Source organism: Scatophagus argus, chromosome 8 (assembly GCF_020382885.2).
Source record: "Scatophagus argus isolate fScaArg1 chromosome 8, fScaArg1.pri, whole genome shotgun sequence".
NCBI lineage: Eukaryota > Metazoa > Chordata > Actinopteri > Scatophagidae > Scatophagus > Scatophagus argus.
The window spans coordinates 12,549,682-12,564,951 of NC_058500.1; the positions used below are offsets into that span (position 1 = coordinate 12,549,682).

At 43.6% G+C, this 15,270-nt stretch overlaps 1 protein-coding gene across 2 annotated transcripts; it reads left to right on the top strand.

Moving 5' to 3' along the window:
* Positions 1 to 1,877: 1,877 nt before the first annotated feature.
* On the top strand, positions 1,878 to 15,169 carry nr1d4a (nuclear receptor subfamily 1, group D, member 4a). 2 transcript variants are annotated; one of them, XM_046397522.1, is made up of 8 exons: positions 1,878 to 2,419; positions 9,306 to 9,611; positions 9,699 to 9,787; positions 9,897 to 10,041; positions 12,344 to 12,927; positions 13,030 to 13,215; positions 13,357 to 13,567; positions 13,680 to 15,169. In XM_046397522.1, the coding sequence occupies exons 1-8, from the start codon at positions 2,404 to 2,406 to the stop codon at positions 13,874 to 13,876; spliced, it is 1,734 nt and encodes a 577-aa protein (XP_046253478.1). In that variant the 5' UTR covers positions 1,878 to 2,403; the 3' UTR covers positions 13,877 to 15,169. The 2 variants fall into 2 exon arrangements, with proteins under 2 accessions (XP_046253478.1, XP_046253477.1); XM_046397521.1 differs by lacking the exon at positions 1,878 to 2,419 and adding an exon at positions 8,178 to 8,467.
* Positions 15,170 to 15,270: the final 101 nt, after the last annotated feature.

The window sequence follows — 15,270 nt, forward strand, 5'->3', positions numbered from 1 at the left end:
AAGATTTAAACCCAGAATCTGAAAAATGTTTGACAACATTTTAAAGTCTGTTTTGTTTCTTTTCCCATTTCAAAGTGCTTGTATGTTGTAGGCTATTTCTGCACTGCGTGCTTTAAATAAAATGTAATTTTTGTTATCATTATTGTTGTCCTTCTTTATGTCTCAGTAAGTCTAGTTAGCTGCCAAGACACAAAGCTTGCATTGCATATCTGAGCTTCTGTTTATATAAACAAGCCTATGTTAAAACAGTATATAAAATAATTTTTATACCATAGGTGGTGTGTTGTCTGTTCTGTTATATTTGACCCCTGTAAGACAGACAGCATTGCATGTAGTCTAAAGTCAGCCAGTCTAAAGTTATATTGCACAGTATTATAATATTGCATGGCTATATGCCCACAGTATAGAGTTTGATTATTAGACAGGTCTTATTATCATGAAGGACTTAAGACCCTTGAAGACATCAACAGTAACCATGGCCGTGTGCCGTCGTGGTCACGGGTAGTTTTATTTTTTGTGTGGCCAGACAAAGAAAGGTACTTTCCTAACGTATTCACGAAAACCGTTTCTATTGCAATATTCCAAATGAACAAATGAACGTGAAACGTGAAAGTTTCCAAGTTATCACAATGTTTATTTCCTGGTTAGTAAACCCTGGGTCCTCAAAAGCCACGCCTACGAAACATCTGCCTCACGCACGACCAAGTACCACCAGTTTCCGACACACGGCGTCGTCAGGGGGCGTTGATGTGAGCCACCGTGCGTGACGATCCCTGACACTCTGACTCCCCCTAGTGACGCCAAGGAGGACTGCAGCGCACATCCTTTCACTGTATTTAAATAGATATTCAGTGTGATATGCTTTATTTGTGATCATGTCTAGTAATGACTTTGTGAGGGTTAATCAATTTGGAAATGTCTTTAAGATGCTTCACACGAGTAGGCCTAACTATGTGAGAAAGGAAATTAAAGGAATACTGATGAGTTGACGAATTATTAACGTAATTACTAGATAGACTAGAAGAGAGGAAGTGGATCAAATGGGCTTGTATAACGATACAAAGCACTTATTCTTATTACGGCTTTGTGATAAAAACCATCAGATGCACCATTTCAGATGTCTGTTTAAACTGTCTTGCAGTGAGACTTCTAAGGAACATAAGAAAGATAGAATAATGCCATGTATTGCCACCAAGGGGCGCTTTCCACAAACCTGTGCTTCCTGCATGTTTAGACACATAGTCTGTTGGCTGGACGTTAATGCGCTTCTTTTGAAATTTGAAATTAATTAAGAGTAAAATTAAAAAATGAAAATTGAGTTCGCCCTCAAGCGCACAAAATGGACCCAGCTGTATTAAAATGCGAAGATAATCACACACGTAAAATTCATCAAATATCGTTTTTACGATTTTGGCAGGTGATATTTTAGTGAGTGTTTGTGCATACGCTCGCTCCAACAGCATGTTGTTGGTGTGTCACAGGTCCGTCCACCGTTTCCTCTGGCACATGGGCTGTAAACTTGGCACTTGCTCGCCTTTTGGCATGTCAGTGTTTGGCACGGCTCTGTGTTTACCATCCGTTTGCAGCGCCGCTTGTCAGAGAACAAGCAGTCACGGTGAGCCACGCCTATTGTCCATGTGATTCATCCTCCAATCTCTCCATCCCTCCGTACCACGCGCTCAGTACTTTGCATAAAATGTGTATCAGTAGGGCAGCGCTCCCCCTTGCACATGTAGAGCGCACATGTAGCGTGGCTTAACTGAACACATACCACGGTCGAATAAGCGCATCAAACTCCCCACAGCTCCAGATCCCCGCCAATGAAAATGCACAAAAGCGTGAAGGAGAGAGAGCGAGAGAAAAGACTCCGCGAGATACAAAGAGTGAGCCAAATCCCGCACAACACACAGACACAACACAAGTTGAGCGAGCGGAAAAGCGGTCACATTTCCTACTCACCTGCAAACGTGATTGATGTGGGTGTTTGTATCAGTGGGTGTGTATGTCATGCCCACGGATATGCTGACTCTACTTTCTTGGAATTCATGAGAAGCGTTTAATCTTCGCTCGTGCAGCATCACATGCTCAGGAGCCAAAGCGCAGTGTCCATAACGCAGAAGGCATCTGGGTATCTCCGAGGAGACAAACTTACTTGTGTGAGACCACACTTGAGCACCGTGAGAGACGCCGGTCTACACTTCACTGGGACAATTTAACGCGTACTGGACACATTTCCACCAGTTTCCCCTCCTTTTTTTTGTTGCGCTCCATGGAGCAGGTGTTTTACGCAAAGCTGTTTTTTGACTATCTCAACCGCCTCCAAAAGACATTTGCTCCAGTCTAGTGACAGACAAGGACGTGTATCTTCCAGTCACTTTAAAGTCATCGACATCACCAAGAGAAATGGATAACAGCCCTGGTAAGATTTGGTTTCAACTGCAACAATGCTGATTATAACATGAGACAGAATTGATTGATGGTCTTCGTGTAGTTTATTCATTATGTTGCTATTAATCAAGGGACACGAATATCTGGCTACTTTTGACTCAGCCTAAAATAAAATCGTGACATCTGTGATTAATATGAGCTAACGCAAAGTGGCATTTCCACTGCTTATTCTGTGACTGAGTGTGCTAAAACCTTAATGTCGAACATTTACTTGCGTCTAATCTGCGCATAACTGGCAACTGTGTTTGCAGTCTTGTGTGTGAGTTCTTATGGTATGCATCAGCAGGTGCACGAAATGTAATGTGAACATGCAAGTGTCTGAGTCGAGTGATTTCATTGGTTTGTTATTGTTGCTTCTTTCGCGATTGTTATCGTTTATGCCAGTTAGGCTTGTGCACTGGGTTAACTCTTTAGGCGTTTTATCACAACTTTTTTTTTCCTGACATCTAAGAAACGACGTAACAATGCGACTTTACGCAACTTTGTCAATACTCGGATCGCAGCGCCTGGGCTGCAGCTGTACTGACAGTGAACCGCACCATATGGTTGTAATGGGGCTGGTCACTTCCTGCTTCTCTCCATGAAAACAAACTCACGTGGAGTTTCAGTACACTGTCGCTTTAATCCTAATCCATCGGAGCCAGAACTTTATCTGCACGCTATCATATCAAGGAAAAACAAAAAACAAAAAAAAAAACGCTGGCAGAAAGAACGTGTTGGTTTCTGCTATCGAAACCTGCAGCATAAAAGTTGATAACGACAGGACTTACATCCGTTAAGTCGTATTAGACAGCGTCCACTCGAGGTCAGCCAAAGGTGTACCCGCCTTCCTCTCCTAATTGACGTTGGAATCATTTACAACAGCGACAGTCACGTTCCGGCGCAGGTGATGGGCGCACCCTGCGCTCCGTCAGCATGTCATTGTAATCTCAAGGCTACACTTAACACACTCACCGGGTTATGACTTTCTATTTATGTTGATTATGATGTTATTGTGATGATCTCCCCCCCCACACGGAATAACCAAGGCAGTTAAATGAGTAACCATAGGTAATAGCTGTAGTATTAGTGACAAGATAAACATGCAGATTGCACACATTTGTATATTTACGTATCTCGCAAGCTGATACAACCGCTTATTGGTTATTGAAATGACAGTGCGTCATTTGACTTTTGAGTCTTTTCTAAAGTTTTAAAGTTTTTCTCTTTTTTTCTCATGAAGTTTGATGTATTCACTGACCTTCAGTGTTTCAGTAACGTCAATGCAAACCACAAGACTTCGATTCACTCATGACTTCAGTATACTGATTTAAACAGAGCTCATAAACACCATCATGACCTGGAAAAAATATGGCTTCAGTGGTGGGCTGTATGCCTCATAAGTGTGTGTGTGTGTGTGTGTCCTGACACAGAGCCCCCATTTCCCTTGACTGGGTTGTGTGGTTGGCGGGTTGTATATAAATGCAGAATTCACTTGAATGATTATTGTAGTAATTCAGTAATGAAATAGCGTGTCTTATAAGCCATAGCGTGAAAAATAGTCCCAAATTTTATCATTATATGTATGTCGTTATTATGCATATCGTCCAAGATGCATTTATGATGCATTTTGGAATATGCAAACCAACATTTTCATCAGACACCTGCATCCTTTATCCTTATAGGGTCAGCTGTACTTGTGTGAAAATTAGTCATATTAGTATTCTTTCATGATATTAATAATGATTTGCTTCTAGTTGCATTTTCACTAGATTACATTTAGCAGTCAAATGATGCTCGTATGATAAAACATACCGTTCACTGTGTAACTTCATGCACTATGTGCTCTCACTTGTTAATACCTCCTAACTCAGTCCTGATCCTCACCATCCAACGGAAACCATTATTAACCTTTGCGTGTATTATGATTCTGCACACACCCACCCAAAAGAAATCCCACTCTGCCGGTTCTGGGTGTATTGTGAGACTCTTTGGTGAAGTCCGATCTAATGTGTCAAAGAAAATGTTTTGTATGAAGTAGTAATTGTGGTGAAACACTGACTATCACTGACTCATCGTGTGATATATCTGAACACAGTCTGAAAGGTGACAGTGTGTGTCTGTGTCGACTTGGTGGCGGGACTTGTGGTGACACAGGTGGTCAATTGATTTTGCTTTTTTTTTCTTTCTAAACCAAATACAGAATGAGATTCTCATGATCACAGCTTGCATGGTGAGAAACAGTTTCAAGTTTTTTTGTTCTCTCAAGAGACTCTTGCTCAGAGTTTTGACTGTAGTACTGGTGAAAATGTGAGTTTACGTTAATAAATGTCTCCAGTTTTCATCAGTCATAACCAAACTTTGAAGGTAGTGGTAACATTGATTTTCACTTAAATCAATGTTATGTTGCTTCTGTGTGTGTACTGTTTATTTTGTGTTAGTGTGAGATAAGGCAGTTTTGAATTGTGGGTGAAATCTGAGGGATTAAAGTGACTCTTGGTCAAAATCAGAGGAGGGAGTCAGGAGGACTGACTGAATCCATTTATTGTTCTTGTGAACTTTGTTGGTGTGTTCCTGGGAGGTCCATGTGTGCCGAGAGCTGTCCAAACCCAGACCAACCCAACTCAGACGAACTTTCTGCAGACCTCCAGAGAGTCTGCCTGGGGTTCAGTTTTCACTGATGTGGCCTAATTACCCACAATTCAGTGCAATACAAACAAGAGTTTCTCCAATCATTAAATAAAAACAAAATAACGGTGAACACGTCACAATGCATACGACTGGAGTCCATGAGGTCTTAGTCCGCAGGTCCTGAAGGTGGGCCTTTGGATTCTGCCACTGTGTTTTGTGGCCTCGGTCAGTAGACTAGGAGCACCTGTGTGCATCTGCAGTTTTTTGCCTTTGACTCGACTGAGTGCTGCCCTTAGCAGGGTTTGAATTCACAGCCATCATATCTGAAAGGGTCCTTGTACTGCCGGAGAGAATTGAACATGATTATAGGAGGTGGAAAAGTCTGAACTCAAATCAGTGCAGCTAATTATAAGGGATGCATTGTGTAGTAACAGAATATTCCAGGACTGCACAGTGAAGCTTGGGCCCAGAATCCAAACAAGTGCACCCAGTCTGGTCACAATAGTTAAAGGCGACATTTATTTATGGGTGTATGTAAAGTTAAAGTTAAACTTACAGGTATGAGTCTGAAAATGTATAATTTCAAAACCACATGAGATTTCATCAATGCAAAAATTCAAATTAACCCACAGAATCCAGTGGGGAAAAAAAATGTTTCTGAGACTTGCACTTCATAGGTCAAAAATATTAAGTTTGAAGTTGTCTCTATAGCGCCAACATATGGCCAATGAGTATGATTTTTTTTCCCTCCCAATCTATGGCTGACTCCATGCAGGCCATGCAGTGCTGGCCTTACTGACTTCACCCAGCCTCACTCAGTCTGTCAGAACTCCTATTCTGATATGTTTAAAAGTATTTTTTTAAAAACACTAAATTGTTCACTAAACACATTAGGCTATAATTAATCGTAACTGAAGTTGTTTTATATTATAGAAGATTTTTATTAACACACTCACTTCTGTACAACAAGGGTGTGCAGGCACACACCGATGCAACACATCCTGCTGTTTCTAAACTAGGTTCAGCCCCTGAGTGACAGTGCAGGCGGTGCTGCTGCTGGTGCACAGTCAGACCACCCCGCCGCACAACATGCTGCTCTATTTAATTTGGCTCGTTAATTATAAGCCCCTGGCGGACTGTAGAAGCTCTGGCTCCTGGCTGAAGCGCAGCTTCATGTCTTCCCAGTGAAAGCCCCGTCAAAAGCCTCCTCACGTGGCTTCCCTTGCAGAGCCGCGTGCGACGCGTGAGATCTACCCGGGTCCTCCTCCCGCCGCGTCTCCGCTCCCACGGACGCCTCTGTGTTGATGCCGCCTGCGGTGGTGGTGAGGGAGAGCTTGGTCAGTGGGTCAGCGGATTCCATGTATTAACATTTTCTCTCTCTCTCTCGTCACGTTTTCCCTCCTCATGCGCCTTTCGCTTGCACCGACAGCGTTTTTGTTCCCGTTTGAATCATCGCTAGATCACGCAGTGTGGCTGAAGCTGACTCGATCTTGACTCTGCAGCATCTGTGCCCAACTCATCGGTTCAGGGCACACACGCATCCGCTTAGGGTGTGTTTCAGCTGGAACGTGACCCTGCTGTTAAACACAACATATCTCCTCACATCCGCTGTGCTCTCCAAATGATGCTCAAACTAATAGCGGATTTAAACACATCGGAGAGGCTCAGTTTCTCATAAAATCCACTTTTGACAGCCCATGAGACAGACATGAAGCCATTTTACCCACAACAACCGTAAAGTGTTCAAAATGTTGAAAAATATTTTCTGGTGTTTATACATTACAGCCATCCAGTGTGATAATCTGGGCCAAATACGGTTTCTCCTGATAATTGCATGAGCTATAATATGATGCAGCATCAGTCTGGAGAGGTGCTACAGGCACACAGACTCAGTTCTATCAAGCTCCTGTGATATTGACCTACTTACATACACCCTAAGTTAATGAAGTCTACCGCAAACACCCAAGCATTGCTCACAGATTGCCCACATTGAGTAGCATGCAATTACTCCTTTTGTTGGCCATAGCCTACATAATTTTCTTTTGCAGCACAATAAAAATTGCATTGCTCTGTGGATGCAAGCCACACAAGGGTCAACACTGTGGTCACCTTAACTGTAGGCTATCTGTGGCTGTCTCTCCATGTCCTGCATTATGAAGGGAACAAGCAAGAGTAAGAGACAGAGGACAAGAGAGACACAGAGAGGAGGAGAGCTGTTCTGCCTGTGATCTGCTCACGTTTCTCTGCCTGCCTCCAGTCCCAGGCAGATTAGTGCTTGCATGGGTAGGCAAGTTTAAGATGAGCATTGAGGAAGGGATTTCATTTGATGTGAAATAAACGAGTACATCAAAAAATCACCCAGCAACTCAATTTAGAAGCTGACTGTAACTGCCAATAAGAATAAAAACACCAATGCTGCCTAACCTGATGGGTGGCTCCAAAAGCAGTTTGTAGCCTGTGCTGGTAGGCTGCTTAAAGCTTGAGCAATGTTTGAAATAAAAACATAAGACATTAATACTGTGCTGGTCTTCCTAAACCATGCTGATGACTTATGACCACTAATGCCTTCTTTGAACATACAATAATGCTATAATAACAATATAATAGTAGGTTTAAGAGGAATTATCAGTAACTTGTGCAAAACAGCACAGGGAGTCTCCAGTGATTATATTTAGATTTTATGAACCTCTCTGACATGTGATAGTTTTCTCTGCTCCAAAACAGGCTATAAAACAGATTGTTAATTGACAGCGTGTATTGCACAGGGACACTAGAGGTCATTCATAAACACTTTAGTGTACATGTGAGTCTTCAGGTGTACATGCAATGTGTTGGGGTGGGGTGGGGGGGGTTGGGCCACCGACTGTCTGCATGTAAGCTCAGGAAGAGGTGAGGCTCAGGCCTGCATCTGCTGGGTCCGTCTACGGCTCTGGCATGAGTCAACAAACCACCAACACGTGCTGGCTGAGGGATTAACAAAACATCTGAGCTAAAACAAATACCTTGTGCAGCAAAGGGCAGCACGCAGCAACACAGGGGCGAGCCTATAGGACCCATGCATGATTTCCATACACAAGGCTCACTTGATTAAACCAGTGTGCCATGGCATGAAAATTATTTGAATGTTGACAGTGTCTCAGTTTGATGCCAATCTGGAATAAATGTTTAAAAAAACTTGAGATTATCTTGAATATATAACAGAATTTGCATATGGGCCTAAAATTTGTCATTCTGGACGTCTCCAGTGTACACCGAGTTGTTAGTCCACCATGACAACAGTTCGGCCCATACGGTCGGTCTTTTCCTTTGCAAAAAACGTGACTCGCATTCCCCGACTGTTGGTGGCGCATGAACAGCAAGGGGAAGAGACTTGGTACCACTTCAACGCCCGTGGAGCTTCCCAGTCAGCGTATGTTTGTAAACACAGATATGACTGTTGTATTTTTCAACACGAGACTGCGGATTTGGTCCGGGCAGAAACCGTGTCAGGAGTCCATGCATGTGAGGCGGCGGTCAGGTGTCGTGCTGTTTGCTGGCGCTGGGCACGGTGCCAGGGGAGCGAGGATATTATTGGAGCGGAGGAGGCAGCAGGCCTCACATACACGTGAGGCCGTGTCTCAGCTCATCCACAGCGCATGACTGAAGTGCGAGAGAGAGAGAGAGAGAGAGAGAGAGAGAGAGAGAGAGAGAGCGCGGAGGGTGGGGGGTGGAGGGTGGAGGGAAACGAAACTTCAGAAGCAAATACGGCTGAACCATAAAAAAACATTCTATGTATTTGCAAATAAATACTGCATTAGCATGACGCGGGAATTATTTAAAAAAAGCAGCGGCTGCCTGTTTTGTTGCTGTGCTACCAGCAGTATTTTTAGCGCCCGTTTTATCCGCTTGAGTGCACCATTACGCATATTACGCTCAGGATGAGGCAACGACGCTGCAAATTCTCAGAGCTGTTCTCTGCTGCCCAGAGGTTGTGCAACATTACATCACATCACAGTCAAAGTAGCAGAGTAGCAGAACGGTTTCTCAAGAAATGTGGATGGACAAACCAAGATTTGTACCATCTACAATTCATTTCATTCAGCCAAAAAAGTACAGTGGACCACGTTTACGGCATAGAAAGAATAATGTCACTTCTGATCAGTATCCGAATGACATGGCATCTTTTAATTAGGAACTTAAATTTGAGTCAAATTACCCCGGAGTCTCAGCTCCGATGTCTCATGTCCGCTTCTTTCCCCTGTCTGCAGGAGGTGGAGTCATCCTGTATGCAGGCTCCTCTGGCAGTTCCAGCCCCAGCCCTGGCAGCCCCTCCAGTGGGTACCAGACACAGTCACCTTCTTCACACTCCCAGCCCTCATCTCCAGAGGAGGTTACATTCACAGAAATTGGGGCATTGAAACAGAGGGCAGGTGGGTGCACCACTCCATCCTCCAAACTGGTGTTCCAGTTCCCAGAGGTCTACAGTGGCCCTGCAGCATCAGCAGCTCCACAGCACACCTATGCACACCCTATTGCAGGAAAGAGACCATGCGGGTTCCCAGGAACTTTCACAAGTTAGTGTTTCCTCATTGTTGATAGGCATAAAGATTTCTATAATGATCTAAGTTTTGCAGCTTATCTGACTGTTTATCCTTCCGCAGAGACAGGTGGAATGGTCCTGCTTTGCAAAGTCTGTGGGGACATTGCATCTGGTTTCCACTATGGGGTACATGCATGCGAGGGCTGCAAGGTAAGGCCCTGATCAGAAAGAAAATGAGGTCAAATTTCATCAATGGGGAACGATTCAGAGATGTGTTGCCTTTGGTCAACCACTTTTAACTTTTCTATGTGTGTTTCAGGGTTTTTTCCGCCGCAGCATCCAGCAGAACATCAACTACAAGATGTGTGTGAAGAATGAGAACTGTCTGATCATGCGCATGAACCGCAATCGCTGCCAGCACTGCCGATTCAAGAAATGCCTCTCTGTTGGCATGTCAAGAGATGGTGAGACATCCTGACACATTTTTAACAAGCGAGAGATCCTCATGCAGCTCTGCCAGATTGCCACAGTGCTCTGATTAGCATAAGCAGCAGGGAAATGGGCAGCTGAAAGAGGCACAGCACAGATATGTAGGTCTGTGTGAAAAATGTAATGCAGAAAGTCTTTTGAGGTCATCGTGCCAGTAGCTCAGTCACTCACTTTATTGGCAGATCTGCACCTGCTTTGCCCTTCTACTGTGTCACTGTGCTGCCAAAGATTACCATCTGGCCTTGTGTCACTCTCTTAAGTTTCTGAGTGTCTTTCTCTTGCCCTTGGCATCATCCTTCCCACGACACTGTTACCTCAATGCTCTGGTTCAGTGCAGCCCCTCCCCTCTCCCTGTACCCACCATGTTCCCTCAGCTCTCTTACATCTCCCCCTTCAGACAATGATTTATGAGAGGATGAGCCTTGAAGTCCCCGAAGCGATCTATCATCTAGAAAACTGCAGCAAACACAAGAATTATTTTAGGAAATTGGAACAGGGTCAACTTGATTACCTTGTGTATGCCCATAGAAAATCTTACTGCAATTAATGAGGAATAGGGCAACAATTAAGCAGGGGATGCCGAAAGCATCCAGTTGTTGTGACAGAATTAATCAGGCGTGATCCATTCATCACCTTGGTTTAACTGATAGTTCAACATTGATTGATCACCTATCATCACAGATTAAGAAAACATCTGGGCTGACCTAGAAAAACAATACAGAATTGGGCCTATAGAGTACTCATACACCATGACCTACTTGGTGTAGTTTGCCTGTCTTCTTCCTCTCAGTATGGTTTCTGCTTATCTCCACCCTCCGGTACCCTGCATTGCCTAATCTAGTAAAGAGGTTAGTGTTATTTCTGCATGTGCTTGACACTTCTGGTGCACAGAGAAAATAGGGTGGCAAAATGCGAGTCAATGAGAGAACAAAGAGTTAAGTCGACCCTCTTAGAAGAGATTTTCAAAAGCGTCAAGGACCACAACCTAGAAACCCCTTTTTGCTCTGTTTTAACCATTACGAAAACAGGAAACCGCATGCAACTGCCTGCAGCCCACAATAAATAGTACACCCTGATTTCACACCAGGCAGCTGTGTAACTTTGGCTCTGCAATTTAGGCAAATATTTAAATACATTGGCATGATGGCACACTTTTCTTCCTCTAACCAGAACATGATTTTTAGAGCAGCAGCTCACAAGTCTGCGTTTGCTTTTTTTTTTTTTTTCTTTTAACCATGGTGAAAGGGATTAATGTCATGCCACATTATTGGCCCCATCCTCATCAAGAGATACTGTAGGCAATGAACAGATTACTGTATATTTGGTAAACAGCAATATCTACTCTGCATAATAATGGTCTATGTAAATCACCTCACTCGACCCAGCAAGTGTCATTCTGTTTGAGTGTAATTGCTTATCTTTAACTTGGGGGAGTGACACTGCATTGCTTCAAAAATATTATTGTTGCTATACAAACTTATCAAAAAAACTTGCAAAAGTCTTTGAAACTGTGCCTTATCTAACTCTATCTCGTACATGCACACACCTCCCTCCCAGACATACATACTCTCACTTTCTATGTGTCACTGTCTCGCACATCAGTCCCCTTCATGTTCTCGTTACTGTTTTCTCAGCTCATTTCTGCACTTCACGCGCACCTCTCTCATCCTTCTCACCTTCTCAGTGCCAGTGACATCACGCTCACGTTGCCCCACTGCCCTACTTACAACTGCAGGGAGGGAGCGGGAGAGGAAGGAGACAGGGGTGGATAGAGGAGAGGATGAGGCAGATGGTAGCAGGGGGTCTATAAATAGCCTCTCCAGCTGATGGTTACTGTGGGAAGGGGGGTGGGGATATGGGTGATCAGAAGGAAGTTTTCATCTCACGACTTATGTGATTCTCCTTGAAATCATTCAGCACTTAAGGGGTTTTATGCTTCAGATTTGTGTCTATATAAGGAGGTGTGATGGATGGCTGTTTCTCAATGCTTAGCTTTAATGTATAGCTAATACTAAGTGCTAACCTAACCTGCTTAGCAATACTGTATGGCTAAGATGCCCCTACTTTTTGACCTTTTAAGAAATGCATTTGTCTTGGTTGTCACTGGATTGCTTGTGTCTTTCCGACAACCTCATATTCAAGCAAAAAAAAAAAACAGTGCATAACATTTATATTTTAGAAAGTCTAAAAAAAATTGTAGCGCAAAAGAAGTCCAGTGTAAACGATCATGATGCCACAATTATCTGATCTGTCCTCACTGCTTGTGTCTTTCCCTAGCTGTGCGCTTTGGCCGCATACCTAAGAGAGAAAAGCAGCGACTTCTGGATGAGATGCAGAGCTACATGAACAGCTTAAATGAGTCTGCTGCCATGGAAATGGATCCCTCTTCAGTGAGAGACACTCCCTCCAGCCCAGAGGATGGCAACTCAAAAGAGGCCATTGGGGCCATCGCCAGAGCCTACCGTGACATTTTCACCAGCAGTAACAGCAGCAGCCAGGAGAGAGTAGCCAAGAGGGCTAACATCACCACCAACAACAACAATAACACATCTCCATTTTCTCAGGATGCCAGTTTTCCACAAGTGTCCCCTCACCACAACTCCGCCCAGAGTTATCAGTCTTGCCCCGTTGCACCAGCTGCTCTGTGCCCAGTTGCTCCTAATGACAACCAACCTACATTCCACAATGTGGACAACAATCGCTATACCTACTTGATGTCGACCAATCAGAATCAGGATCAGTCTAACAGCACAACACGTCAAAGAGGCTGTTCAGCCGATCACGAGAGTTTTCACAACGCAGGAAGTGTCCAAAATCAGCCCTCCTGCCCATGGAAATTAGCTCCAGGAGCTAAAGTGTTGGTAAGAGCAGGAAGCATACTATTTATATGTGTATTAAGACCCCTGTGATATATGCTGTCTGAACACCAACTTATGATTCTTCGTCTTTCGTCCCTCTCACAGGCCTGTCCCCTCAATGCTTGGCCTGTATCGGGCCCAGAGCGCACGAGCCAGGAGATATGGGAATCCTTCTCTCAGTGTTTCACTCCTGCTGTCAAGGAGGTGGTTGAGTTTGCCAAGGGCATCCCAGGATTTCAAGAACTTAGTCAACAGGACCAGGTCATGCTGCTCAAATCAGGCACTTTTCAGGTAGTGACACACATTTCAAATGCTTTGTATTGATAATCATAAAAGTATGTAGCTGTCTCATACATTCTAATATATTGTTGTTGGAGGTATTTGTCTCTAATCTTTGTGTTTCCCTTTTTTAATTTTTTGGTGTGTGTTTAGGTTCTGATGGTGAGGTTCTGCACCTTGTTCAATGCTGGGGAACGTACAGTGACTTTCCTGAATGGCCAAACTTACCCTCTGTCCACCCTGCGAGCTTTGGGTATGGGCTCTCTGCTGGATGCAATGTTTGACTTCAGCGAGAAGTTGGGTTCCCTGGGACTAGAGCCTGATGAGATGGCCCTCTTTATGGCTGTGGTGCTGGTCTCTGCAGGTGAGAAAGGGGTACTGTTCAGGAACAGACCTGTGCAATTACACTCTTCTGGTGAACTAATAATGCGGTAACTGTGTCAGCTACTCACACTGGTATCCCCTGTGCTCCTCAGATCGTTCTGGCATCTCAGACATGCGGGCTGTGGAGCAGCTACAGGAGGGTCTGATCCGTGCCCTGCGGTCACTGATCGCTCGCCATCGCCCAGATGACACCGCCCTCTTCCCCAAACTCCTCCTGCGCCTGCCGGACCTGCGCACCCTCAACAATCTGCACTCTGACAAACTGTTGGCCTTTCGTATTGACCCTTGAGCGGACTGCTCACAGAGCACAGACACACGAACTGTTATACACAGAAACATACAGTATACTGCAAACACACAAACACACACACATATTATCTTCCAACGGCAGGACTTCCTTGAAAATTGAGGAACAAGGAATTGTGCAATCCGAGGAACGATTTTCAAAAGGATAAATGAGGGCAGAACATATTTTTGATTCATTATTGATCTTCATGCAATGTTCGGGACTAATAAACATACACATACTAACTCATGTATACACATAAACCTCAACACCTCTTGACAGACATTGTTTCAGTAAAAAACATAAATTACTGTGTAGAGTTACTATTACCCTTTGGACGAATCATTTGTGCACTTGCTCATTATATCCAGTTTTTTTAAGAATAAAAGTCAGTTTATTTCTGTTTATTCCTTCAGTCGTACAGCATCAACAGGCCACCACTAAGCAGCAGCTGAAAGACAGACATCGTAGCTCCAAACCGTTTGGGACCATTTGTGATGATTGACTAAGTGTCAGTTTGTGTTTAAGAGAAAGGGAACCTGTAAATAATACATAGCAAAATCAGAAATATTAGGGATATTAGGGTGTATCACTGTTTCACAAACATCCCATCTGCATTAGTACAGGAATGAGATCACTATTTGAACATGTCATTTGTATACAACAGGATGCATTCTGTGTCTTACTATTTTTGACTGATCTTCCAGAAAACATTTGGCACACCTTGGATTTAAATATGCCAACTTAATAAGTCAATGGCATTTTATATTATTTCACAAAAACATTGTGTCGTCGTCACCATATCGTGCCACATCTGGACTGGTGGCAGCACTCCATGCATGTTGGGTTTTTTAGCTCCTTTGTTTATTTTTGTTGCTGTAAATATTATTTTACCCCAGTGTCTATGTATCAATGAATGAACTGATGTGATTGATCGGACAGATGAGTTCGGTGTGAAGAAGAATGTACTAGGTGGGGGTTTGGCCATGCCAAGGGGGTTTTGCACAGGAGTATATGTAGTAGGGATTGTCAGACAGTTTAGACACACTTTCTGCTATCAGATGATGTAACCAACCAGCATAATCCCTTAAATCACCAGCACGCACTCCACATGCACCCTTCCTCTGCCCCCAATGTTTGTCATACAAACACAAGAGATATTTTTGGGTGAGAGATCCTATTTGACAGGTCCTCTCGCCATCTGCTTGTTTGATTAAGGCTGACTGAGGATGTCTTGTACAATTTGTAAATCTTTATTCCTAAATAGAAATGATATAAAGTTCAAATTATGTATTACTCTGCTTGTGTGTCTTTCTTTTGTGTCCAATCAGGTAAAATGCAGTAAGAAAGTTAGGCTAAGTAGTTAGGAGTGTATGAATCTCAGAAATTAGTAATGC

Excerpts from the sequence above, each read along its gene's own strand:
- nr1d4a (XM_046397521.1), top strand. The coding sequence starts at position 8,407 with ATGAACAGCAAGGGGAAGAGACTTGGTACCACTTCAACGCCCGTGGAG. Across the intron at positions 9,612-9,698 it reads GTTCCCAGGAACTTTCACAA|AGACAGGTGGAATGGTCCTG; the intron begins GTTAGTGTTTCC and ends ATCCTTCCGCAG. Across the intron at positions 13,568-13,679 it reads TGTGGTGCTGGTCTCTGCAG|ATCGTTCTGGCATCTCAGAC; the intron begins GTGAGAAAGGGG and ends TGTGCTCCTCAG.